The 27230-nt window shown below is 37.2% G+C and overlaps 1 protein-coding gene across 1 annotated transcript in view; it reads left to right on the forward strand.

Moving 5' to 3' along the window:
- Positions 1-18064, forward strand: part of LOC149834742 (pentatricopeptide repeat-containing protein At5g08510-like) — a 31268-nt gene extending 13204 nt beyond the window's left edge. Inside the window, exons 2-3 of the mRNA XM_090009445.1 lie at positions 15910-17638; positions 18000-18064. Coding sequence (XP_089865571.1) covers positions 15910-17638; positions 18000-18064 — 1794 coding nt within the window. The remainder of the gene's footprint in view (positions 1-15909; positions 17639-17999) is intronic.
- The last annotated feature ends 9166 nt before the right edge of the window (positions 18065-27230 follow it).

Below are 27230 nucleotides of genomic sequence, written 5' to 3' on the forward strand. Positions count from 1 at the left end.
AGCTTTTCACATATTCCTGTAAAACAGAGTTATTATGAAGCAAAATGCAAAATATGAAAGAAAATGGAAAATTCTATGTTTTAAGAACCAGCATGCATATGGTCAGACCTAAATTAGTGAATGAGTACATATACCTCTACCTAAGGGTGGTGTTTATACTAAAATGGAGAATACACATGAATTTACCCAAGGCAGTGTATGGATAATATACTTAAAGTAGGGGGATTCATACTGATGAGACAATGCACATGCATTTAAGTAAGATATTTAGTATATCTACTATGTACTAGAATGTTATGATGCATCTAAGTAATGCAATGCTTAGATATGTACATGATATGATAAAGCATATGAACAAAAAAAATGGGATAAGAGGAACATGGTACTGTAATAAATGTAATATGAGGAATGATTTTACAGGTAATGGGAGTGAGGAAGCCATAACAATTGTTGGGTTGCTGTGCTAGGCAATCATAAGAAGCCACCATAGGTATTATGAGGAATGGATATAGCAGAAAGGCGGCAGATGGGTTGCCAGTGTGAGGGCAGTGGGCTAGGTTGCAAGAAGATGATAATGGTGTGATCATAGACCATAGGCTATGGTTAATGCTAATGGGATAACAGCAGCCCCTGGGCTGCTGTTGATACAGGTGAAATGCTATTTGAGTGCCCAGGAGGTGTTAGCATCTCGTGAGATGCTGGGTAATAGGGGGAATGGCTGGGGAATTAATACCCTAGGTGTGTAACACTATCTGTGCTGAAAGTTATTACAGGAAAGGTCGCAAATCGGCGACGTCATCTTCTGCCCACAAGTTGAACTCCCCACGGGTCTGTCACCAGCCCCACGTCGCTTGAGAGCTCATGATGAAAAGATCGAACCAGCATCATAGGCCTTTTCTCATGAGCTAAAATTCCCAGAGATCTGTCACCAGCCTTATGTCAGTTGAAAGCTCATAGTGAAAGGATTGAGTCAGCAGACACAAACCTTTACTCATGTGCTGAACTCTACACAGGCTTGTCACCAGCAAACAACAAGCTTATTTAATATTACTTGATGTCATTGAGATCTAGCATCACACTTGGACAAATCTCCTATTCCGATATGCAGTCAAGAGAGGGGATAAACAATTCAACTCCATAGGTATTTCCATATGTACAAATATTCATTACATCGAAGACAACTTCTATTTTGGATTTTGAGAATTGGCAAAATACAAAAACAGAAAAACAAAATAAAAAAAAAAATCTCTCTCAGGCAAGGGATTATTGCCTGAAGCAGCATTACCTTGTCTGATTCCTTCACCGGCATGGAGTTTCCAATCCAGAATGATGGAGTAACAGTATTAGAAGGATGAAAACCCGATGATACAGAAATAAGTCAAAATACAGGGATAAGTAAATGAAAGAATATGTAAAACAAAGATCATAGAGCCATAAAAATAACAACATGCTAGCATAAAGGGTGGGAATTGGAAATGTATTGCAGAAACATAATCATACGTGAGGTGTAGAAATGGAACAAGGTGTTGGACGAGTCTAGTTGACACTAGAAATGAATGACAACAAAGACTATGTCATAGTTGATTTTTTTCAAGCATACATACAAGATTTCAGCAACTCCAATCTAATCAATCAACGCAGTATGACAGAAGCGATTGCAACTTCAGTATTGCAGAAATATGTTTAACAGGAAATACGATTCAAGTAATAAGAAATGAGCAGGAAAATAGGGAGATCCAATCCACGTTAACACCCCAAATCAAACAAATTTGGATCAGTTTAGAAACCACACTAATGTGAATAGGCTTAAAACGCTGATTAGTAAATTTAGTTTACGCAATCAAGCATGAATCCAAGCTAACACAGAACGATCACATGATTTATCTCAAGGATTTCAATTTCAAAATACATGATCAAGATAAAATTTGCATATTAAGGGATGAAATGTGAACAGAAATAAAAGGTTGATGCATTTGTTAACTAAAAAAAAATGAAAATACAGGGGAAATGGGTGCTTAGTGATATACAGGAGGGCCAGGTAGTGTAAAGGGTGTTACAGAAATAATAAGAAGTGAAGCTGGAAGCCACCACGATGTGATAGAGTTACAGCAGTAGGATTTTACAATGAATCAAAGTGACTCTATAACCAGATATATATATATATATACTTTGGACGATTTACTATCTAAAAAAAAAAATCTGAAGAGCACAGATTTAAGAAACAGAAAAATATATTACCTTTAAAATTCTCAATACATCATCTATCATACCAAACTTGGAAATATATTCATCATACAGATCTAGGGAAGATGGAAAGGAACTTATGGCTCTTCATCAAGAACATTACCTTGGATGCAACTATAAGTGTCTGCAGGCTCTATTATTATCCTGATTCAACAACATTTCAGTGTTTATTCAAGGTGTTGGAGTGGTGATATAGGTAGGAGATGTGCTAAGAGTGAGTGAGTGTATCTTCTCTTGCATGACTAAGCAGTTGGAACTGACATAGATAATGACTAAATGCCACCTAATCAAAGAGCAGAGACAAATATACTCAGATTTGCGGTGGAAGCCAATGTCCTATCCTGGGTCTGAAAGTAGAACAACATCATTTCTAAAGAAAACTTTAAATCATGACCAACATTGAGCAACCTTATGAGCATTTGTACATATAAAACTATTCTTATCTTTCAAATGGCAACTGCATTCAATTGGCACAAGTTCTCTTTCCATTTTTTTTGGCCAACTTGATGTCCCCTTGGAATTGATGTTACTCCCTATTTGGCACACACAATGTTCATTGTGGATTCAGTCCATTATCTCTGCACCACAGACATCTTCCATGCCATCATTAGTTTCATTAGCATAGAGTTTTGTTATCGCTGCTAGAAGACTTGTAGAACATGATGCAACAACATCATGAGCATCTTCTAAAGTCGAGTGGACTGCATATTTTCAGCAAATCATTAGGAACTCATGAACAAAAACATGGACTGTATGCAAGCACTCAGAACAACATTCATATACACACAATTTATTGGAACTGATAGAGGAAGGGCTGAAGTTTTTCAAAGTAGATTTTGAATGACCAATTGATAAATCGGCACAACTAGCAACACGATTCTCAGATCTGTAACTACTGGTCGTAGTTGCTGAAACAGAGATCTTATATGGCCGCAGAGGTCATTCTATGATATGATTTGTATGGGAAAATGCTGAAAAATGAATAGATAAACTCAAGAGGAAAATTCCAGATTAACATAGAGGAAGATACGATATTGCATGCCATGATACTAATGGAATGGAAAAGGAAAATGAGCATAAATCAATTGATTTTGACTAAAAATAGATGTATAGAAGCAAATATAAATACTAGTAAAAAATGATGAACATCGTATAATATGCAGAGAGGAATATGCATGGGTCCAAGGGGAAAACATGAAATCAAAACACCACAGATAGTCTAGATTAACAGAAAAACAACAAGAAAACAACAGGAAAATCAAGATGCAAACAGAGAACCGAAAATCAACAATGCAAGCCGATTATCAAAAATGGAACCCAAAATTGGCTGCAAAAGAGAGACAGAAAATTGAAATAAAACATGATATGATTAAAATGCAGCATAGGAGAGATGCTCTATCTTGTTCTAAAAGGGATGAATGGCACAAGGCAATGAAAGAGGAAATGAATTTCATGGCATCCAATGAGGTCTGGGATCTTGTTAATCTTCCAAAAGGAAGAAAACCTATTGAGAGCAAATGGGTTCTCAATATTAAAAGGAATGCTGATGGATCTATCGAGCGATATAAAGCTCGTTTGGTTGCTAAAGGATATATACAGATGGCATGGATAGACTATGATGAAACATTCTCACCTGTGGTCAAATTGACCTTTATTCGCCTTTTGTTAGCCATAGTGTCACATATGGATTCAGAATTACATCAGATGGACGTTAAAACTGCATTCCTTAATGGAAAACTGAACGAAGAAATATATATGAAACAACCCGAGGGGTTTGTTACTGCTGGTTTTGAGCGCAAAGTGTGCAAGCTCAAATGATCCATTTATGGATTAAAGCAGTCATCCAGACAGTGGTATTTAAGGTTTCATGAGACCATCATGGGTAATGACTTTGCTATGATTGATAAGGACCACTGTGTTTATCTTAAGCATCAAAGTCCAAAATTTGTAATTATAACTCTATATGTGGATGATATTTTATTGGCTAGTAATCATTTGGAGTTTCTAAAAACCATTAAAGAATGGTTCTCTATTCATTTTGAAATGAAAGACATGAGTGAAGCATGTTTTATGTTGGGCATAGAGATTAAAAGAGATCGTTCAAGAAGACTTCGTTCTCTTTCACAAGAGTCATATATAAAGAAGGTCTTACAACGATTTCATATGCAAGATTGTAAACCCATAGATACTCTTGTTGCAAAAGGGAATGATTTAAGTCCTAAGATGTGTCCAAAGGAATCTAAAGAAATAGAAGCTATGTCCAAAGTCCCTTACTCCAGTGCAGTAGGTAGCCTTATGTACCTTATGATGTGCAACTGAACTAACATATGTTATGCAGTAGGGTTGGTTAGTAGATATCAAGCTAATCCAGGACAAACCCATTGGAAGGCTGTCAAGAGGATTATGAGATATCTTAAAGGCACATCAGATTCAGTTCTTTGTTACCATAGTGGTAACATGTGTGTGGTAGGCTATATTGACGCAGATTGGGGCGGAGACCCTAGCGTAAGTCTACGTCTGGCTATGTGTTCTTGATGAACAATGATGTTATATCTTGGTGTAGCAAGAAGTAGACGTGTGTAGCCTTATCCACAATGGAAGCTGGATATGTTGCAGGCTCGTTCGCAGTGCAAGAATGTGTTTGGTTAAGAAGATTCATCAAACATTTGGGACTCTCTTCTGAAGCAAAACTGCCAGTGACTTTATTCTGTGATAATCAAGTGTCAATAGCATTTGCTAAGGATCCCAAGTTTCACAATAGAACCAAACATATTGATACGAGATGCATGTATATGTGTGATATTGTATCTAAAGGCAAAGTTGCCTTGGCATATGTTAATACCCAAGATATGGTGGCAGATCCCTTTACTAAGCCAATCAATAGGGATTCTTATGTTAAACATGTAAAATCTATGGGTATTTGTAAGATTTGATATGATAATGTTATTCCTATTTCTTTCTATGATCATTGTATAGCATGTTGCACATCTATATGAGTATGCTACCAGGTTTGAGATAAATCTTCTCACACAGATTTATCGCCTCAGACGTTGCTTGTGGGCGGGCTGAGATGAGATGTAACAAAATCCAGGGTTGCTAAATTAATAAGCATGTCAGATTTTGGGGATATCATGTGATAATAACTCAAAAAAGAGTGGGAGTACAATGAGTTATGATATCCGCCATATATACGTATATGGGATACATCGCCCTAACTGGGTTAGGATGAGGTCTTGTATATATTTAACTATATGGAGAGACTGACCTTTCTATCTAAATGTCAAGGGTAACCTGGTTGACCAGATATGAAGACTTGGATAGACATTGCATGGGAATGTGCATCCTGAAGGACTCAAGTTAGTTTCTCGGGGAGAAACTGAACTAGTAAAGATCTGTACGACAAAGAATTTATGGTGTATGCATACATTCACTAGAGTGAGACAGTCTTGCTGTAATACGTGAGTCATACCACGTATGTCGCATCATAACTATAAGTCAACCACAAAAGGAAATGAAGAATGATCTCTGCTTCTTCATTGTGTGAGTCCTTGATATACATATATATATTTTGGTGTCCTTATTGACTTTTGACCTTATTTTAAGGAGAAAGATGAGTGTTGATATTTTAGCATGTTGCTTAAGGCTATGCATGATTCGGTCTAAAAGAACATGTTTGGGAAAACAACTTATCTTGATTCAAAGATTAAGAGTTGGAAAGGAAGATCATTTGACATTTTCAGATTATGGACATGTTAAAAGTCAGCTTATTTTACCACGTCCTGTGGATGTTTAGGTTTATGATGAAACATGTGACATAATGAAAGGCCTTGTCTAGTATAGCTTGGCACTATAATATGTGCAGAGGGATTCAGTATGCTAGAATGTGAAAAATGTATTTGATCTAGGACACAGTGAGTTTTTTATCTGGCTTGTGCAGGTATACCTTGTGTTATCTTATTGTTTGTAGGTTTAGGCTATTATGTTACACTAACCGGTACATAATATGCCTCCACTCCCAAAGCTCACGGGTCGCACGGTCCATTTGCCAGTATGAATACCCGATGTTATTCACCATCTGAACAAGTTTAGTGTTCTTTCTTATAAGATCTTTTCCCATCATGTGCGAGTGGGAGAATGTTGGGTCTGCAAACACCCTAAATTTTTCAAAATCTTATAAATATTCCTTTTTTTCTTTGGCCCCCGTTTTCTAAGCAATTGAGTCGTTTTCAATCAAAATTCTAGTTTATTGTTCGGATTTATTGGAATCAAATTTATTTTCTATATCTGACTCAATTTCGGATCCGGATCCAGTTCATAATCCAAATCCGAGCCTCGTTATCCAATTTTTAAACCAATTTACAAAAACACCAAAAATAATTTTTGAAAGGCTCAGACAGTCCATCCGGTGTCCGTTTTTATCCACGGCTCTGTATTTCGCAATTCGAGGTTCAAAACTTGAATATTTACTCAAAACCTAGGTCCAAACCTGTTTTCTGAAGAAATTTCAAAAGATCAAACCTGAATTCTCAAAAAGCTCCTCTTTTTGTAAATATTTCTCAAAAATACAAAAAAATAGTTTTAAATCCCTTATTTTCTTTCAGTTTTTAGAGTTTTATTTCAAAACCACAAAAAAATATAGAAAATACGAAGAAAATTACAAAAAAATGGTTTTAAAAACCCCTTTTGAGAAAACTTTCGAAAAGGCCCTTTTTAATAAATTTTTTTTCTCTTTGGAAAACCCTAACGACATTCCATGGCGAACGGCAGAGCTGGCCCGACCTCTCTTTTTTCTCTCTCAGATCATCTCTCTCCCTCGCCCGAACCCTCCATCGCCAACACCCATGTGCATCCTTCTTTATCTACCCTCCGATCATCACCTTCCACAGATGACCATCGATCCCAAACCAATTTCCCTTCTCGAGCAATCGATCCACCGTTCGATCGGCATCCATCAGCCTCCCTCAGCCTCAACCACCAATCGCCAATGAACTCCCCCCCTTCCAGATCCCTCCTCCATCTCCTATATAAACAAACTACAGAGGAAGGCTAAGGCATCCATCTTCTACCTCGCCATTTGCTTTCTCTTTCGCGATCGCTTCCCCTCCTCCTCTCCCTCTGGTGCTCTCCCTAGAAGCTATTGAAGATCGATCCCCTCCTCCAAGGTTCTTGCAAGCAAAAGTAAGCTAGTGAACTTCCCCTCTGGTTCCATTGAAGGGGCATCATTTCTTTTTTTTTGGGATTTCTGCAACGCTTCAACCCCCTGCAAGTCCACGAAACCAACGAAGGGAAATCAATTGATTTTCCCTATGGTTCATTTGAAGGAGAGATCGACTCCCTCCTTTCGGATCTCTGCAACTATCTGGTGAATCCCCCTTCAATTACCATCCAATTTCGGAGCTCTAGCAGAGTCGCAGGTGAGTGATCACCTCCTTCTCCCTTTCATTTTTTATTTTATCCAGGTTATTTAGTCATTTTTTTTCTTTTCTTCGTTTCTTTCTTGTTCATCGCACTTTCTTCTTTTCTGCAATTTTTTCTTCATCCTCTCTGTTATGATTTGGCATCAGTTATACCTCTACCTCTTTCATAATTTTCCTTTTACTATTTATCAAGAAGCATCATCCGTAGCCTCGATTTTCCTCTAGCAACATCGACCTACGCATTGCAATATTAATGAAATCTTTTTATTTCCACATTTATTTTTCTTTTCCTTTTTTTTATTATTTTCTTTGGTTTTCGTTTTCCTGTTTCCGTTGTCTTGAGATCTTGATTTCCTGTTGGCATTATCAATCTCCCATTTTCGTCTCTTCTTTATAGTTAATTTCTAATTTTCTTACTTCAAACTCCTGTTTATACCATTATGTATTAGATCCAGTAACTCATTTCATTCATAAGTGCTCACTTGCGTCCAGTCCGTAGTATTATACCTAATCCAGTTTTATGCACTTTTGACCCAGCACCTCTCTATCATCTTTGTATTTCATAATACGTTTTTGCTACCTATTTTTCAGTCACGTTCCTGTTATTCTTATCACGTTCTTGTCATTAGGTTTTTACATGTATTTCATTTGTATTTGTTGTTTCATTTTTGTTAGTGAGTTTCCATTTTCATTTATTTTTTATTGATTTCCTGTTTTGAATCTTTAATTCCCCTTTTCTATTTTGATTTCCCTGTGGATTTTTGATCTCCTGCTTGCATTACAATCCCTGTTCTTGACATTTGATTTATTGATTTTATTGACCATGGTATTTCGATTTTCGTTGGAGAATCATCTCATGGCATTACTTTAGCAGATGATGATCTAAAGTTATTGCTAAAATATATGTGGGATTCCTGGTTCCCTGTAAAACAAAGGAGAGTTGATTTAAAGTTAAGCAGCTACTTCATGCAAAATGGCATTCCAACCCCCCCCCCCCCCCCCTGGCACTTGGTTACATCACATTTTATCATAGTATATATATCCAATGGTCTTGTTTTCAATTTTTTTCTTTTTTTTGCTATTTGGAGTTTCCTTGGTGTCCTTCTGGAGTTTAACATAAAATCCCCATTCACTTACCTGTTGTAGGCGTGTTACTTTTACCTTGTGTCATTGTCCGATAGCTACTGTATTTTGGACCCCTGGTCATTGAGAATCTGTAGGTAAAGCTGACTACGATGAATGTTGTGGTTACTAAAAAAAAAGAGAGAGATAATTATAGGACAGACTGGTAGAATAGAAAACAAGTATATCTTGGGTTTTGAGAGTGGTGAAATCAAATATACTGAAAAGAAATCAAAAGTTACTACTTCCAACCACCAGGACGAGCTTGTTGTTGTTACACATGTTTTTGAATGCCTTCCACTGGAAATCAGATGTTAGAATTTAGATTGCTGAATAGTTCTGATAGAATTCTAATCACCCAAGGTCATTTACCACTGACTCTTGGTTTGTATCATACATAACTTGAGTTTAGTGAAGAAGGTTTGCTAAGTTCATAGGATTTCAGAGGACACGACCCATCTGCGGGTCATTGGAGAGCTCCTCTGATGTATACGAATCTGAAGAGTCATTCAAGGAGTTTATGAAACAAATGACTCAACGCTGGCACATCAGCATCTCCCACTAAAAAAAATAAGAAACATCTCCACTATTGCATACCTATTTTTCTATCTGATGTATTTTTCTGAATATTTCCTAGCTTTGTAGCAAGGTATTTGCATTTGGTAGCCGCTAAGTACCTTCCAGTTTGTGTGTTAGCAGTATTTTTTTTTTAAGTATCTTTAATATGTGGGTTAGCAATGTATTTGTCTTTACTAAATGTGTTCCAGTTTATATATTAGTCATATTGTTATGTTCACTAGTCATTAAGGCCCCCATGTCACCACACAACGCATTCCCCCATCTTAAGTTCACATTCCATTCACACCCTGCAATAGCAACAGATATCTACTATCTCCAACCTGTACACCACTGCATTTCACCAACTTCATATGCATAACATGTGTATAAACAAATTCAAGCCTTATGAAAATTTTCCAGAATCAATGAACTGTTGTCACTGTCATTCACCCATCTCACTTTTTTTTTACCACTTGCACAATGTATTACTCCACCTCCATTATATGTCCTTTCACCTGCTGCAACAGTAGCTAGTGGGAAACCTTCCAACACGGTTCGGAGAGCACTGAAGACGAATGAGAGGTTAACCACCACATCATAGCAAGGGGAGCTCGCTCGATTCACAGATTGGTCTGACTCGTAATTCACTTCTGACCCCGTGTTTGATAGCCCGACCATAGTTATGTCAATTGTGGTTACATTCGTAAGTAGCTTGGTCCATCTTTATTCCATTTCATATATGTCCGAGGATCCGCATAGCCCTCAAATTATGTGTTATTTATCCATTCCTACTTACCTTCATCACTTAACATCACGTCTATTACAACTTCATCTTTGTTTCACAGTAGCATCACTACCACCTTCACTTCACAACATCTAGCCACAATGCACTTGTCACCTACCATCTGTATGCACTTCAATCTTCCACCCCAATCATATCACTTCTTCAGTGCCCTGCTAACACTCCAACATTTGGTGCTGAAAAACACCTTAGTTGCCATACCCATTCTACCTGTCACACACTTCCAGCAACCTCACTCCCTTTTGCTTCATCCTTTCAAGTTTCGATATGTTATAATATAGCATATCCATAGATATCATGTCTTAAGCCTCATCATCTGTTTTGGGTCCTGGATTGCAGTGTAATCCTATACTCCTTCTGAATTTCGTAAATGGTTGGTTCATGTGCATTGTGACATCTCATCTTTTCCTCACGTAGGCATAATATATCATACGTATATCTCTACATCCATTGTCTTAGCAATATGATGTGCTATATAGATATTTTCATGTAGAGATTTCTCATTAGTCTAGGCATGATTATAGGTATATAGGGTCTTTAAACATGACATTTTCATATTTTTTTTTTTTTTGCTAACCGCGTTTTGCAGAGATAAATGAGATATTGGTTCTCTCCTTTAGATTAGGATTTGATTATTTTAATTTCAATTCTTAAATTGTAATAGCTAGATGCTAATGAGAATCTTTATATTTCCAGCTTTTAGATAGAATGAATGAGCATTGTAAATATCATGAATTGCTTGTTTTCATATCATTTTACCTTTTATTTCAAAAATTCATGGATGGAAACACGAATGGCACGTGCACCATTCTAATAAGAGGTGATTAAATCCTAAGTTGACGATTTGCATCAATGGACATAGTCAGGATGCGAACAAAACTTATGATTTTCATCTTTTATGAGATAACATTGGATCCACACTGAATCTCTTCTTAAAAATCATCATATTTTTTAAATATTTTCTTCTTTTATCAGAGTTTAACTCAAAATTAACTCAAAACATATATCACTGCTTAGTCAGGATATATTGAGAGTTAATTTCATTTTAAACTCTATAAAGGCACTAAAAATGTGCTTTATTCTTTACTAGAATTTAAATACGATTACTATATAATACATTCAATGACCATAGTCAGAGATGTATTGTATCTTTAATCTTAGTTTAATTCATTTAAAGAATGAAATATGCTTTTCCAAAATCCAATTTCAAAATTTTCAATTCATTTCATCATTTAGGATAGAATTACATCATATTTTCAAATTTTCTTTTTCAAAATCCAAGTGATCTTGAATATCTTCTTCATTTTTTAAACCAATCTTCAATTTTTATTCATCTTTCCATCTCACTTCAAAATTCAAAAATTCAATTTCAAAGTCCCATTTGACTTTGAAAAAAAATCGAATTCACTCCTATATTCCAAATTCAAAGTTCAACTCAATTTTGAAAATTCAAATTTATTCTCATTCTCAAGATTTGATTTTGAATTCAATATCCCAAATCAAATTTCAAAGTTCAATTTAACTTTGAAATTCTTGATTCATCTTCTGATTTCAAAACTCAAACTTTAAATCAAGTTTATCCTTTATTTTTCATTGAGTCTTGATTCTCAATTAAAAATCAAAGTTTTGAGATTGATTCTGAATCTCAAAATTCGATTCAAATCTAGATTTTCAAAACCCAGATTCATCAACAAGTCCCATTTGGATTTTCAAAATCCAATTCCATCTTGGATTCTAGATTTAGAACCTAGTTTCACCTTGGATTCCAGACTTCAGATTTAATTCCGTTTAGGATTTCAGATTTCAAATCCAGTTCCAATTCTAATTCCTATTTCCAAAAACTATTTTCAAATCAATTTCTTAAATCCAAATTCAATTCCTTTTCAGGTTCTGAAATTAAGAATTCCTTTTTCAAAATCGATTCATTCAAATTTAAAGCCCATTTGGACTTTGAAACTCCATTTTTTTTTCAAAATTCTATCTCAAGTTCCAAAATCTCCTTTTCTCCTTATTTCTTCAAATTCAAAATCCATTTTTCAAACTCTGATTATTCCAAAACTTGGAATTTTCAAGTTTCTTCTTTCAGATCTATTTCAAATTCTGAGTTAGATTCAAAATCTAACTTTTTCAACCCTTTGAATCATTTCTTCACTCCATTATCAAATTTATTTCATAATCACTTGGAAAATCCCAAATTTTCAAACTGTTTTCTCAAAAGCATACATTTCTGCATTTGCATTGCACAAGCATGATTCTTTGTGTATTTAGACTTAGAATACATTCTTAGATGATATTTAGGCAAAGCAAAAGGCATAAATTCGATCCTTGGTTCGATTACCCCTGATAAAGGCGCCATGAACGGTCGAACCTCGTACCGACGAACGAATCCCGTCTCTCCATTTGCCTACAAATTTTCAAAACGAAGGCGAGTAATTTTAAAACATTTTCAAAAATAAGGTCAAGTGAGACCTTCGCAAAAGAGTTTCTTTCTCTTTTCTTTCTTTTCTTTCTTTTCTTTCTTTTCTTTTCTCTTTTCTCTTCTTTTCTGCCTTTTATTTTTCCTTCAAAAAGGAAAATAGATGTTAGAAAGGAAAAGAGAGAATCAAGAGAAAAAAATTTGTGATGATCACAGTTGGGTACCGGGTCCGCCCATGATGGGCGAGATTCGGACCCGGCCCACCATTTGAGGAGGGGGCGATTTAGAAACTGAGAGAGAGGAATGGTACACAGAGAGAGACTGTGTAGTTGTTGAAACTAAAAGAGGAACACGGTGCACAGTGTGTGCATAGTGCAAAGCAAAGGGAAGAAGACATTGGGGAGCATTTGGACTCGTCGTTCTCTCCAAGTGAGGGCACACATCCGTTGAGAAAAAGCGAGCATCATCGATCCGCCATTTTTCTGATTCTGCTTCAACGAAAAAGTATGATTCGAACTCTTCAATATATATATATATATATATATATATATTCAGTATCCCTGTGAAGCTCCACCACCACCCCCTCCTCATATCTCTCATTTTCTTAAGATTTTTTTTTCATGCTATCCAAACAAGTAAAAACAATCATTTTAGAAAATTTATCACATCAAACTTCTCATAGGCAGTTTTTTTTTCTATGAGAGTTTTTCTTGCTCCCAAAAGTTTTCTTAGGGTACCAAATACAAGTGTATGGATGGTACTTTCCCACACGCCATGTGATTCCTTCCCGCATTTCTCTTACCAAAACACCCTTGTTTGCTAAACTGATTAGAGATGCAAACGAGAAGTTGGGGATGTGGGTGGTGGTAGCGGTGGCTATGGTATGCCGACAGCTAGGAGGAGATGGGGTGGAGGTGTCGGTTGGCAAGAGCTATGGTGGTGGTAGCAGCCGAAACTCCCTCTCTCTCATCATGTGTTTTGGTGGAGACAACTTATGACACAACTCTTGTTCATATCAATGTTGTCAGTATCGGTATCGGCCCTGAATCGTTTGGCCACTGATTCAGCTATATATATATAGGCTGATACCGATACTCAAGTGAATTGCTTTGTATTGGCCCAAAAATAATTAAAAAATATTATGTGTCAATCATAATGTGACACATATTAAAATCATTAAAATAATATTAAAAAATATTTTTTGATATTTATTAAAAAATTGCTGATTTAGGCTTGCATCATATCGATTTTTTGTCGATACAATGCATATCAACCGATACAGGATCTTACACACCGATACGCATAACATTGGTTCAGATCCTTGGACCATATCAAGGTCATGTGAATGTGATTGGCTTTATCTTGTTTCATAAGGACATGCCATTTTGGTGGTATGGGATACGACCACATTACTTTAGTATTTTTAATTATTTTAAATAATAGTTCACTATAAATGCATTTTTGATATATTAAAATGATAAAAGTTATTTTTTGCTAATAAAATATTATAAAACCATGTTTTTCTATTCTTTTTTCAATAAGATTTTAATTTGTGTGTGGATCCCCAAATTTTGAAACAAAAATTGGGGTAAGTCCAAGAAGATTTTGGATTTAAAAAATCATATCTGAATTTTAGAAGATACAAGAGAATGTAGGGGTTCGCTCTTCAAGTAACACAACTTTTCTCTTTTGATGAGCATGAATCAACCACTCCAAAAACTTCTAAATCTTTAATGGTTGAATTTTAGCGCACAAGTATCACGCACTTCGAACACAAGATCTTAAAAGGATGAGTGCTTGACGGTGTCAGGCACCATCAAGACTTAAAAAAGCACAAAAAGCAAACAAATATAGATGTTAAGAAAATTTAGAATTTTTATAATAAATAAATACAATAAAAAGTGTATGAAAATTGAATCTCACATCTGGGGTAGCCTTTACTAGAAACATTGATGAGTGCAAAAAGACTCCCCAAGCATTTCAACTAAGCATGGGTTTAGGTAGGATGAGTGAGACAAGTGATCTGGACCTAGACTAAGCTTAGTAGGCTAAGCTAGGTTGGATCGACATAGGTAGAGTTTGGATCTAAAGCTCTAGAAAGCTAAGTTGGGTAGTAGATGTGATAGGGTATCTTTTCTTCGAGATTCTAGATCTCAAATGTTGGGTTATATAAAGGTAGTCTCTACATATAGATTTTAAAGTAGGTATGGTTCCTCTACATACTTTTGATGATACGTTACAATGGCTAAGGCTTCCTTGCTTAGGGGTTACATGATTATTTTTTAAAATTTCATAATGAGGGTTAAGTTCATTTAACAAAATTTTCAAGAGGATGGGATAGGATAGGCAAATTTCTAGAAATCGATCCTCAATCAATGACATGATCTTGACCAAATATGGCAAATGGTCCGAACAACACATAGTGTTAAGGACACTCCAACATTTTTACGTACAATTCACCATTTTTGAACCCTTCTAATGACCTTTCAAACAAATGCTATTTACAATTAAAGTCTGCTAACGACAAATCAAGATTTGCCGGCGACAATTCATCCTCATATAAAGTGTCATGAGATAGCTCCAATAAACTAACTTGTTTTGTCAAAATCTTTCTATTAGGATGTTAAATTGAGGTAATTTTTAATGCGTTGAAAAGTTAACATCTTTTACTTTTGTTTATCTTTTAAGTATATAATTAAATTTGATTATTTTGATGGTCAAAATTACACTCAAAGTAGGTCTCACGTGATAAATAAGATTTATATTGAACAAGTTAACTTATTTTGATCATTACTTTCTACTCTAATGTTATATTGACCTGGTTTTTGTCTTGTTTAAAAGGTGAGATGGCTTACTTTAATTAATTTTTGAAAAAAACTTTGAGAATGTCATTTTGAATGCCAAAAATGCTACTTTGACACAAATTGATTGGTTAAAATGTGTGGTACTCACATTGCGTGTCAAGACGTTCGGTGACAAACTTTATGAGATTGCTCATGTTTGGGTCCCAACTCATGATTTATTTTGTGTGAGGACTTTTGTAACAAAAAAAATGAAAATATTTTGTTTATGTTTGCCCAACCCCAAATAAAAGTTTATGGGTCGGTCCCTAGTGGCAGCGCCTCAAAGTTTTTCCTGAAGAAAGCAGTTAGCAGGACTTTTAGGGGGGGGTGTTTATTTCACTCTTTTCTTATTAAGAGAATGGGCATTTTCCATATAAAATTTATTCCTTTTCTCACAGCGAAAGACACAGGCCATTTTTATGGGAAATGGTCAAAGAGAAATGACTTTCTTTTCTTTTTGACCATTTATTTCATATGAATGGGATCTTACCTCCCCTGTTTTCTCAGGTTGGGCATAGAAGGAACCGCCAACTGCTAGCGAGGGCGCACGGGATGCTTCCCCTTCATATCACGCCCCTCTTACAGCGCTGCTTCACCACCCAACACCTGAAGCAGATCCACGCCCACCTTCTCGTCACAGCCCTCTTCGGAAGCGACGAGTTCGTCATCAATAAGTTCCTCCGCCGCTGTGCCCATCTGGGCAATATCGCGTACGCACGCCAACTGTTCGACGAAATTCCTCAGCCGAACGTGTTCCTGTGGACGGCGTTGATTCATGGGCATGTTGACAACCGATTTCATGATGAAGCTTTGCTTCTGTACCGCTCGATGCTGAGGGATGGTCTTACTCCCTTGAATTTCACCGTCTCCTCTGTTGTCAAGGCGTCGCTGGGGCTGTCTCAGTTGCAGTACGGTAAGTCGATCCATGGGCAGGTTTTGAAACTTGGTTTGGAGTCTGATTTTGTTTCAGCTAACACCATGCTTGACTTTTATTCGAAAAGTGGGTGTGTTGATTGTGCGTCTCGGCTTTTCGATGTAATGCTGCAGAGAGATGTAGTTTCATGGAATATGATGATAGCTTGTTTCTGTAATAACGGTGATGTTTGGCATGCACGCCAATTGTTTGATGGGATGCCTGAACGAAATGTGGTCTCTTGGACGACTATGATTTGTGGGTATATTAAACTGCGTGACATGGGTGCTGCACATTCTCTGTTTAGCCAGATGGGTCATCGAGATGTCGCTTCATGGAATGTCATGATCAATGGTTATGTGGATTTTGGTGATCTTCGATCTGCTCAAGATCTTTTCGACAGCATGTCACAGCAAGAAATCGGAACTTGGAACTTATTAATTGATGCTTACTGTAAGGTTGGTGATTTAAATTCAGCTCGTAATTTGTTTGATCGGACGCCTGAAAGAAATGTGGCTTCATGGACAATGATGGTTGATGGGTATGCAAAGATTGGAGATATAGAGTCTGCCCATTTTTTGTTTGATCAAATGCCCATAAAGAGTCTCATTTCATGGACGTCTATGATAAATGGTTATGTTAAAAATGGAGAACCCTACAAGGCATTGATGTTGTTCAATAAATTGCAGCAAACTGGGCTTGAGCTGGATGAGACATGCGTCTTGAGTATTATTCCTGCTTGTGCACAATTAGGAACACTTAACACAGCTGAGAAGATTGTTCATGATTATGTTGGGTCCAGGTCTTGGTCTAATCTTCAACTGGTCACTTGTCTAATTGATATGTATGCGAAGTGTGGGAGTATTGCAAAGGCATTTCAAGCTTTTAAAAACGCTTGCAAGAAGGATTTGGTCTGCTATAGTACCATGATCACAGCTTTTGCCCATCATGGTATGGTTCAAGATGCTATTCAACTTTTTCAGGAGATGTTGAGAGAGGATATTAAGCCAGATGAGATTTGTTTTATTGGCATCTTGAGTGCTTGTAGCCATGCAGGGCTTGTTGATGAGGGCAGGAATTACTTTAACTCCATGGTTAAAGAATATGAATGTCTGCCTTCTGCCACTCATTATTCATGTATGGTTGATCTTCTTGGCCGTGCTGGTTGCTTTCAGGAGGCTTATCAGCTTATTCAGAATATGCCTGTGGAGCCACATGCGGGCATCTGGGGATCTCTGCTTTCTGCTTGCCGGCTTCATGGTAATATTGAGCTAGCTGAAATTGCTGCAAAGAGACTTTTTGAGATGGAGCCACGCAATTCTGGTAATTATATCCTTTTATCTAACACATATGCAGCATCAAATCAATGGAGCAATGTCTCCAGGATTAGAGCAAAAATAAGAGAATGTAGAGTTAGAAAAACTCCAGGTTGTAGTTGGATTGAGATAAATTTTTCTGTTCATCAATTTGTCATGGTAGATAGATCGCACCCTGAATCAATCAGTATTTATTTTATGCTGAACTTTCTTCTTCATGAAATGAAACATTTTGGATATACATTTGAAGAAACCTTATAAGCTTTATTCTGTCATGCAATTGGGACATTAAAATATGGCAAGTTTACATTTTAAAAGTTGGAACTCGGATTCATGTCTACTTTTGTTTCATCAGCAATTCTTGATAGGATATCTCAAGTTCATGGTTATTAGGCATGTAAAAGTACTTCCTGGATTGAAATACAACCTGTGAATTTTTTCTTATTCTTGATGACAGTTATAAATGATATTTCCCTAGATCATATTCATAAAAGTTCATTGAAAATTTATCATGGAAGGTGAACCAAGTATCTGCAATTATCTGTAGTGGTCCATCTTTGTGAAAATGAGACAATGGCCATTCGTAAGAGGAAACTGATGTCTTCATACCATGTTTTTTTTATCATATTGTGGAAAAAGGATATCGGATCCATGTAATGGATCTTAAGTTAAATGTGAAGCCTACTTTAGATGAATATTTGGATTTTGACCTCTGAGTAATGTTCTAGTTTCATCTGAGCTGCTTAGAATGTCGGGGCTTTTCTCCAAATTCATTTTGTAGTTATTTGAGAATTTTGTACTGTTGCGGAATATATAGTGTTCTTGTAGCATCACAACCTTGTCAATGTAGTGCTTATTAGCTTGATCAGGGCAACTCTAGCTATGTTGATCATATAATGAATACAGACCCAAAATTAGGGACTTGTGAGATGAGCATTTAACATAGGACATGGATAAGCTAAGTAGCTAACTTTGATAAAAGCACAAAAGTGAGTCTGAACATTGTGATTCTACCATGTAAGCCGCAATATCAAACGAGAGTTAGGGCATTAAAAAATGATTGACTATTCATGGAGACAGATGCTCCAACATTACTGATGTCAGAAAGCATATTTTCGACATTTTCTCAGCTTGATTCATGTTGAGCAAATTACTTGTAAATCATTAGAGTGCAAAAAGTAAATTATCTTTTACACTAATTGCATGGGAATGCATTATTTTGGCATAACAATGCTGCTTGTAAGCTAATGGGTTGCTTTAATGGTCGTTTTCATAAATCTAACTGCATTTTTTCCATAATTTCTTCACAATGGCATGCCATATTTCGGAAGTAGCCTAACCCAAATTTTGCTTGGTTCCAAAAACCATATGTGCAGATAGGTGATGCGGATAGGTTCAATACAAGGGCCTGGTCCCATTAACATTCAACCCATTCTCTGTTTGTAATGTCTAGACCAGGATCTATCCCTAAGTTATTCAAAAGCCCTTGCACTTTTGTGGGTATTCAAATTTGGATCCACTCTTGGGACTCACACCTGGACCCAAGCTAGAGGATCCAAAGAATTTGGTAGATTGGTACTATAGTATTAGGGGTGTCAACGGGTCTGGTTTACCTGAACCAAACCCTATAGGGTCAGGGTATGGTGACAAATAAGAAGACCCAATTAAGATCCAGGTCCAGACCCGAATGTCCGATTAATACATGGACCCGGGTATAGTTTGTGAAATTTTATACCCGACCTGAGTTCCAATTAAGACCCGTAATTTTTCAATGTAAAAATGATAAAAAAAAATATTATTTTACCAGGTATGGTCTGGGTCTGGGTCTGGGTCTGGTTCTGTAGTTTTTATTGGATCTGGGGTATGGTTTCTCTTATAGTAGACCCGATTAGACCTGGGTTCGTACCTGATACCATACCCGAAAATCTGGTCCACGTCTGGTTCTGCCTGGGTCCGAACCAAACCCGACCCGTTGACACCCCTATATTGGATGGTTAACCCATGTGGAAAGAGGCCCAGTTTGCGCATTTATATGCCAGGCTGAGGCCAACCCTAGATCCAAGACATTTAGGACATAGAAGGGTTTACCTTACAAGACTGACACTACTCACACATGGACTGTTATCTGATTAACCTCGGAGACAATGATACTGGAACCTGGATCCGTTGCATGCATTACATAAATATTTCAAGACTTTGCAGAAGGCCTGCAAAGCATTTTCTATTGAAAGATCAAAAATCAGGTTGGGAGAGGAAGAAATTGAATCTATTCAAAATTCAAGAAGAAAGAAAAAGATATGTTTGCTAATCAAAAAAGTAGATATTCATTAAGATATGTGTTCTACTCCTTATTTGTGGTAAAAAAAAACACACATGAAACTAGGCTTCATCAAAATCCTTGGAGGTATGAAAGGATTCCACGTATAGTTCCTCCAACCACATTTTTCAAGTGAACCAATGCCAATCTGAATTGATCCTGTTAACGGTTTTATTTCTGACATCTATAATTTGGTGCAATACTTCCAAACTCTGCTCACCTGTCTACAGAAAACCAAATTTTACTAAACTTGAAGCAGCACAGTCTTACATTAAGAGCATGACTGCAACCCTATTATAACTCCACCCTGTTGAGCCACAAGGAGATTTCAAGGGCACAAGAAACTAACTATGGTTGCAAAAAAGCGTCCATCTAGAATGCTCTGTTCCACAGTCAGGTATTCTTTTGAACTTCCACAATCTATTACTGGTAATAAGCAGCAGTGATCATAAAAGCTCTACTCTTACTGACCTCGCAACTCGGTAATTGTCGAGCTATGATGACGATCGACTCTAACAGACCCAAAGGTTGGTTCTCTGATGTTGATCTAGCATTTGACACCCTCATCTGCCCCTCCATTGACCTACTGCCCACATAAAATGCAGGTGGTGAAGGGGCAGGAAGAGTCACAGAGGTGCTACCAAGCTTGAGAACAACCAAGGCCATTGTTGGTACATCTGCTACGTCATCTTGAATGCATAGTAGGTCGATATGGATGCATCTCGGCGCTTTATTTCGTTGATATATACCGTGCCTACCATTTCTGTCGGCTTGTTCTCTTTATATAGCTTCCATGCCTGCGCTAATTTGGAATAAACATTGGATCTGGTTGAAACTTTATTTTGCCAGCAGTAAACTTCAACAACAGATTGGATGCTTACAAAATTATGCAGGTCTTGAGTAAGGTTTGATTGTTGGAAAGAAGCATCCTTTCGGACAGAAACAGGTAAAACTCCAAAGCTAAACACGTGTGATTCGACAGATTTTTGGCCCTTTAATGTATATTCTGGGGACATATAGCCACAGCCAAAAATAAAGGATATCACATGCGTTTGAATTTGGGTAAGCAATCCACAAGAAGCGAGCTTGATAGAACCAGCTGAGAGCAATTTGTTGTAAGTTTACTTCATTTATTTGGTTGCACAAGATCAATTGAGGTCATTTAACATTTCACACTACAATGAACCATAAAGCCATGGTCCCAATTTCTCTAGCAAAAGGCTACATCCATCAACAAAGACGGAAATGAAATCCATGTTGCACCCACTTTAGTTTGTATGCTTAAGCTTAACAGTTCTCAGAAATGGTGCCCACCCGGGTTCCACTCATCTGGTAGGGCCAGTCATGAATGTCATCAAGTTGATGGGATCTTGATGCAGGAACAGCAGCGAAGCATTCTGGGTCCAGGATCTACTTGTGGATCCATTTATCTTTTTGGTTTGTATGAATTCAGTATGGATATCGGATCTATCTAAGATCCATCGTAAGATTAGGGTTTTATTAGTTGCTTATAAATATTTTCTGTGGACTTGTAGATGGTTGGTTGATGAATGAATTTTGAGTATTTTCCTTTAATTTGATTGTTTATTTTCCATTAAACTTGATTTTTTATAGTTTAGTTGCGTAGGAGTAGTTGGAAGAGGTAGGTTTTCTCGTGACCTTCAAATTCGGGGTTACATGAATTGGTATCAAAGCATGATCTTTACCTCAAACTCGATCGTTCTATTGAATTCCAGATTCTCCAAGCATTCAACCTAATAAATAGATTTTGATCGGAACATGACGTGTAATTTCTCAGTTCATCAACGAGCTTGGACATTGACAAGGAATGTTGCTTGGCAGCCCGAGTATTCAGAGCATCAGATCATGGTGCAGCACCAACACTTGGTCCTATTATACCAGCCACACACCACCGTCTTCCCCTCTACCTTGTTCTTCACCACAACCACCAAAATCTCATTTCCCCTTTCCTTCTCCACCACCTTTGGCCTTTTTCCTGTCACCACCTCTTCCTTATTCTTATACCCTCGCTGGTGACCTGCTGTTGGCAGGACCCTTGCACTAGGCTAAGAAGCCCACTAAGCATAGGCAGAGCTGGGGGGGGGGGGGGGGGGGGCAGAACTGGGCTGTAGCCCAGTCCTGCCTCCCGACCCAGTTAAAAAAATAAAAAAAACTAAAAGCCCAGTCCTAGCCCAGCCCTGATTCCATATGAAATAGATTTTTATCCATTTTTGTAGCCCAGCCCTGATTCCATATGAAATAGATTTTTATCCATTTTTGTAGCCCAGCCCTGACTGCAGCAAATAGTTTGATTTGTCCATATGAAATAGATTTTTATTAATAATTGTAGCCATTTTTTATTTTATCTCAAAAAAAAAATCAGGGGCGCTGCCCCCGAACCCCAGACTATCACACCAATTTTTTTTTTCTACACCCCTGTTTGCCCCCCCTCACATGAATCCTAGCTACGCCCCTGCCACTAAGGATGGAGGATGGTGGGTGAGTTTTAAACCTCAGCCCACCACCGTCCTCCACTCCTCCTTCCCCCCTCTCATCTGGACGTCATCGGTGGAGTGTTGGCCTGTAAGTGGCCATTGGCCACCAAAGACAAGTGAAACCTCTAGCCACCAGTCGGTGGATCCTTATGGTTGAAGGTGGTGGATGGGTGCCAAAACCCTAACCCCACCACCATCCTCTCATCTCTCCATCATAAGAATAGGATGAGGAAGCTGAACTGGTCCGGATTCAAACTGGTTTATTCCTATTGCCACCCTTACACACCAGATAACGTCCATCTGAAACTGGTTCAGGATTTCAGAACGGGTTTCAGCCCATTTTGAACCCACCAGACCCTAGCCTCCTGAGAATTTTCAAATGGTCATATTTGCGGATTCTCAACTTTTCATTCGTCCCTCAACTTCTCATATGTTTCAATGAAAAAACACCTCTTGTTGAGGATCGCCCATCGGCAACCCTGTTGCTGGGGCACTCCGGAACAACCTCATTCTGTGGAATCTCTTTCACCCGTTCTTAACGCACTTTCACAAGTGCCAGATCTGGCTTGCGGACGCATGTGGCGTTCCTATGACAACAGTTCTCCAAACCAATAGACACACGACGAGACGATTGGCGTCCTCGATTTCTTGGTGCATCCCATTTGACTGTTTGCTCTAAATTGTGGACTATACAAACACCTAATTAATCTTTTCATTGATATTTTTTATCTGATCGCCAAGGTGCATGACTGCGCATTCTAAATGATCCATCTGTGTCTCAAAGTCCGCCCTTGAATTTTGTGACATGGTGAACGATTGAGGGGAGAACCAAGAGCTCTGATACCAATCTGTGCATTAGTCTTGAACCCCGCAGGATTTGATACCTAACTATGTTAATCAATTATAGAAATAAAGAACTGAAATAAATACTAAAGGAAAAACAAAGTATTCAGGGTTTCTTCTAACAGAACTGTCTATCCTAAACTATTTATAGAGGTGATATGCCCTCACTATGGATCACATATCAACATTTAGAAATGGGCCCAACAAACGGATCTAAAAGATTTGTTTGAACCATATCATGCCTTGGATCTGTGCCAGTTTGGCAAATGATTGTATGCGCTTTCGTTGCCCTTTGGTCACATGAGTGGACCTCCGCACAGCTTAACTATGCTCTTAGCCCGTACAAGAGGCCACTTTTCAGGATTCGAGCCCGCTGAGTGAATGCTGTCTGATTTTGGACCTGTACTGCACCAGTTTTTCAGCTGCATTCAGATAGGTGCACAAGTGGGAATGGTAAATCCCCAGCTCAACCATTTCAACCATGTGGATTTGCTAAAACTACAATTTTTGGGGATTTTGCAAATTTATCCTTAAGCTGCCACCGACTGGCAGTTTCCAAACAGGCCCTAAAATGCCTTCTTTGTTGATCTATTCAACAAAAGTCCGAGTTGCTTTTTGAAAAGGATGAAAAAAATCCGTTTTTATATCTCAGGGGCGGGAATTTGAAATGCATTAAGACAAAATAAGTGGTAAAATTGTTGGGTGGCCTTATGTGGATAGCTGATTAAGTCAGCCAAACTTGTTTTTCAGACTATTCGACCACTAAACAATGCAAGATTTATGAAGAGCTTTTAGATAATCTTCCTTACCTTATGGATGATTTCCAAAAACATTCCTACCTTATTTGATTTTCCACAACCTTCACATTTTGAAATGTTAGGACAAACGTGCTCTTACATCATGTGGTGTCTAGTCGGCTCAAGGATGGTTTGCCATGTTTGGCAAAAAAGGAAGCAATGATTTCTGGAAATCAGATAAGAAAATGATGGCTTTGGGTTTGATTTATAAGGAAAAAACTCATTTATAAATTTTGTTCTTGTGACCACATGGACTATTGTTGATGAGGCTGGAGGAAGTGAACATCTTTACCTTAATATCGCGGAACTTTCAAAATCTAAGCCACGATTGTGGGTTTTGAGACGTTTGGTATTCAAGCTTCTTGAATTCTATTCTTCGAAAGCACACTTGCCCACGTTGCTGCTTAAAAAATCAAGCAATTTTTTTCACAAAAAAAAAAAAAAGGATTATTGACGACCTATAAGAAGGTGGTTAGGACTCGAATCTATATATGTAGCACATATCCTATATATTTTGATAATATAGTGATTTTATCACTGTATTCTTAGGCACCGGCGCACTGATATAATCTAAAAAATAGTATGATACAAGTAATAAATATCATCAACTTTGAAAATATCATGATATTACATATCTATAATCTATTTCAAGATTCAAGAACAGTTTTTTATATCTTCTTTGTCACTTCCCTTGTTTTCCATTAAGAAAGCTGGGCGAGACTGCAGCATAGGATCCCAACTCGAGACACCCTTGCCGTCCAGCTATCTCATTCGAGCTCTCGTTACTTCCTGCTGCTTAAATATCATGCTTCAGTCATCTCCTTTAAACACTTGCTTCTCACTTCATAATGCTTTTATGAATCGCGTCTTGCACCTACTTATCATTCTCGTTAACTATCGATTAACTTAATAATTTTTCAAAAAGTAACCTTTCGTTTTCAAAAATATCATTATTTTAAAGGTGTTTAAATCATTTTTATAATGTTGACTCCATCTAATGTTAAATCTAACTAGTTTAATGATAGATTTATAGTATATATATGGATTAATATTGTCTACTAATGAAGGTAAGAAGCTAATGAGCTAGAAATCATAAGTGCAAGTTGTATCGACTCAATTTAACCACAAGAATGTGTTCAGCATGGTTTGTTTGCAAAGGATCAAGCCTTAGGATCATGCTTTTCTGACGTAAAAATGTGATCTTTTGAGTTATGAAATTTTAGCGTATGGTGGGGCCATTGATTTTTGGACTCCTTTAAAAATCTAATTACTTGTCATAATCACATGATTCAAAACAAGTTTCTTATTAAACAGACCATGTAGTGTAACATTTGATCTACAAAAATGCAAATTTTTAAAGAAAACAGTGACTTCTACTTATTAGTTTTCTAGCTTCATTAGTAGTCAATATTAACCCTAATATATATATATATATATATATATATATATATATATATATATATATATATATATATATATATATATATATATATACTTAGGCCCCATTTTGGTTAGGTCTCTATATAGGCCCTTTTAAAAATCATAGTTTTAAGTATTTATTCTCATGTCTAACACCGTAGATGAGATTTATAGGTTTTGTTTAGTGACAGGTGATCCAAAATTAATGGCTATGAAGGTGCCAGTTTTTTTCCGGCTCATAAAAATATGATTTTCCGTCAAAAAAACATGATCCAAAAGTCGATTCCCACTAAATCAAGCACGCTAAACATATGTTACAGTTCAAATCTATGATAAAACACTTAAAACCTATGGGGCAGAATGAGTAATAAGTCCTAATATATTCAGTTATATATATATATATATATAGAGAGAGAGAGAGAGAGAGGATGTAACATCGAATGCCCTTATCGTCAAACATTGATCAAACACACCTGCAACATCCATTTTTTTTTGTGTATTATGACCTTTAGCTGCGGCACGACCGTCGTTAAAGGTCTGGGCAAAATAAGAGCTAGCAATCTCTTTTTAAGAAAAGCGTAATCTCTTTTTAACAAGAGTAACGTTCAACCACTGATCTTGCGCAATCAGCATCAGAAAAGCACCTGTTTTTCATAGCTTTGTGTGTTTGATGATATACTCGTCTATATATATAACACACTAAGGATCGTGTTATTTTGATCTAAAACTATGTTTTTTTGAATTGTGAAATATTAGTGGACTGTGGAGTCGTTAATTGTTGAAGCCTTTAAAAAAACCTGTTCACATGTCATAATCACATAATTCAAAGCTCGTTTTCTACTATACAAAACCGTGTAGATCATATCCATAAAGTCTGTTCTACAAAAACAAATTAAAAAATATGAAAAGGTGAATTTATACTCATAATTTTGTGCCTTCAATAGCACCAAATATTAACCACCAAATATTAACCCTAACAATGACCGTAGGTAGTATGGCGGGCTGAACCATCGCAGCCAGGTCTTAGTGTCGGGTGCAGTTTCTTCAGGTTATAAATTCAAAAAAAATGTCTCCAGATGATAGATGATGGTGCTTGAAGCATGTGCAAGTACATCCTGGATCAAAATAAAACATCTAAATTTTTCTCGTTTGGGATGTCCCCATCAGCCTGTTGACAGGCCATGTGATGGAACTAAGGCAAAGTCTAGGCTCTGTTGAGTCCAATTTGCCAGACCCAACTAATTCAGTACAGCCCAGGCAATTGGTAGGCTTAGGCACACCCTAAATGTCTAGGTTTTGTTGAGTCCAATTTGCCAGACCCAACTAATTCAGTACAGCCCAGGCAATTGGTTGGTTTAGGCACACCCTAAATTCAATAAAGCTCAAACAACTTTGCCAACTGACTAACGAATCAAGTCCCGGTTGGTTGCAGAGACTGCTAATGGCATTGAACCCAATCCAAGACATCTTGAAATTCTCTGAACTCATGGCATCTGAGTTCCTTTCCAATAGTCTCCGCCCCAGATTTTTTCGCAGATACCAAAGCCAAAGAGGGTCATTGTTGCCCTTGACCAATGACCATGGTCCACTCAGCAAGCACACTAATATGAACTTATGCACCATGCTAAATCAGTCACCAAAATTTTCTTTCCAAAGCTAAACAAATAAAAAGCTTTCCATTTCCAAATTACATGAAGCTAGAGCAATATTCATTTTGTGGTGGGGGAG

This window comes from Nuphar pumila, chromosome 6 (genome assembly GCF_984573655.1).
Source record: "Nuphar pumila chromosome 6, dmNupPumi1.hap1.1, whole genome shotgun sequence".
NCBI lineage: Eukaryota > Viridiplantae > Streptophyta > Magnoliopsida > Nymphaeales > Nymphaeaceae > Nuphar > Nuphar pumila.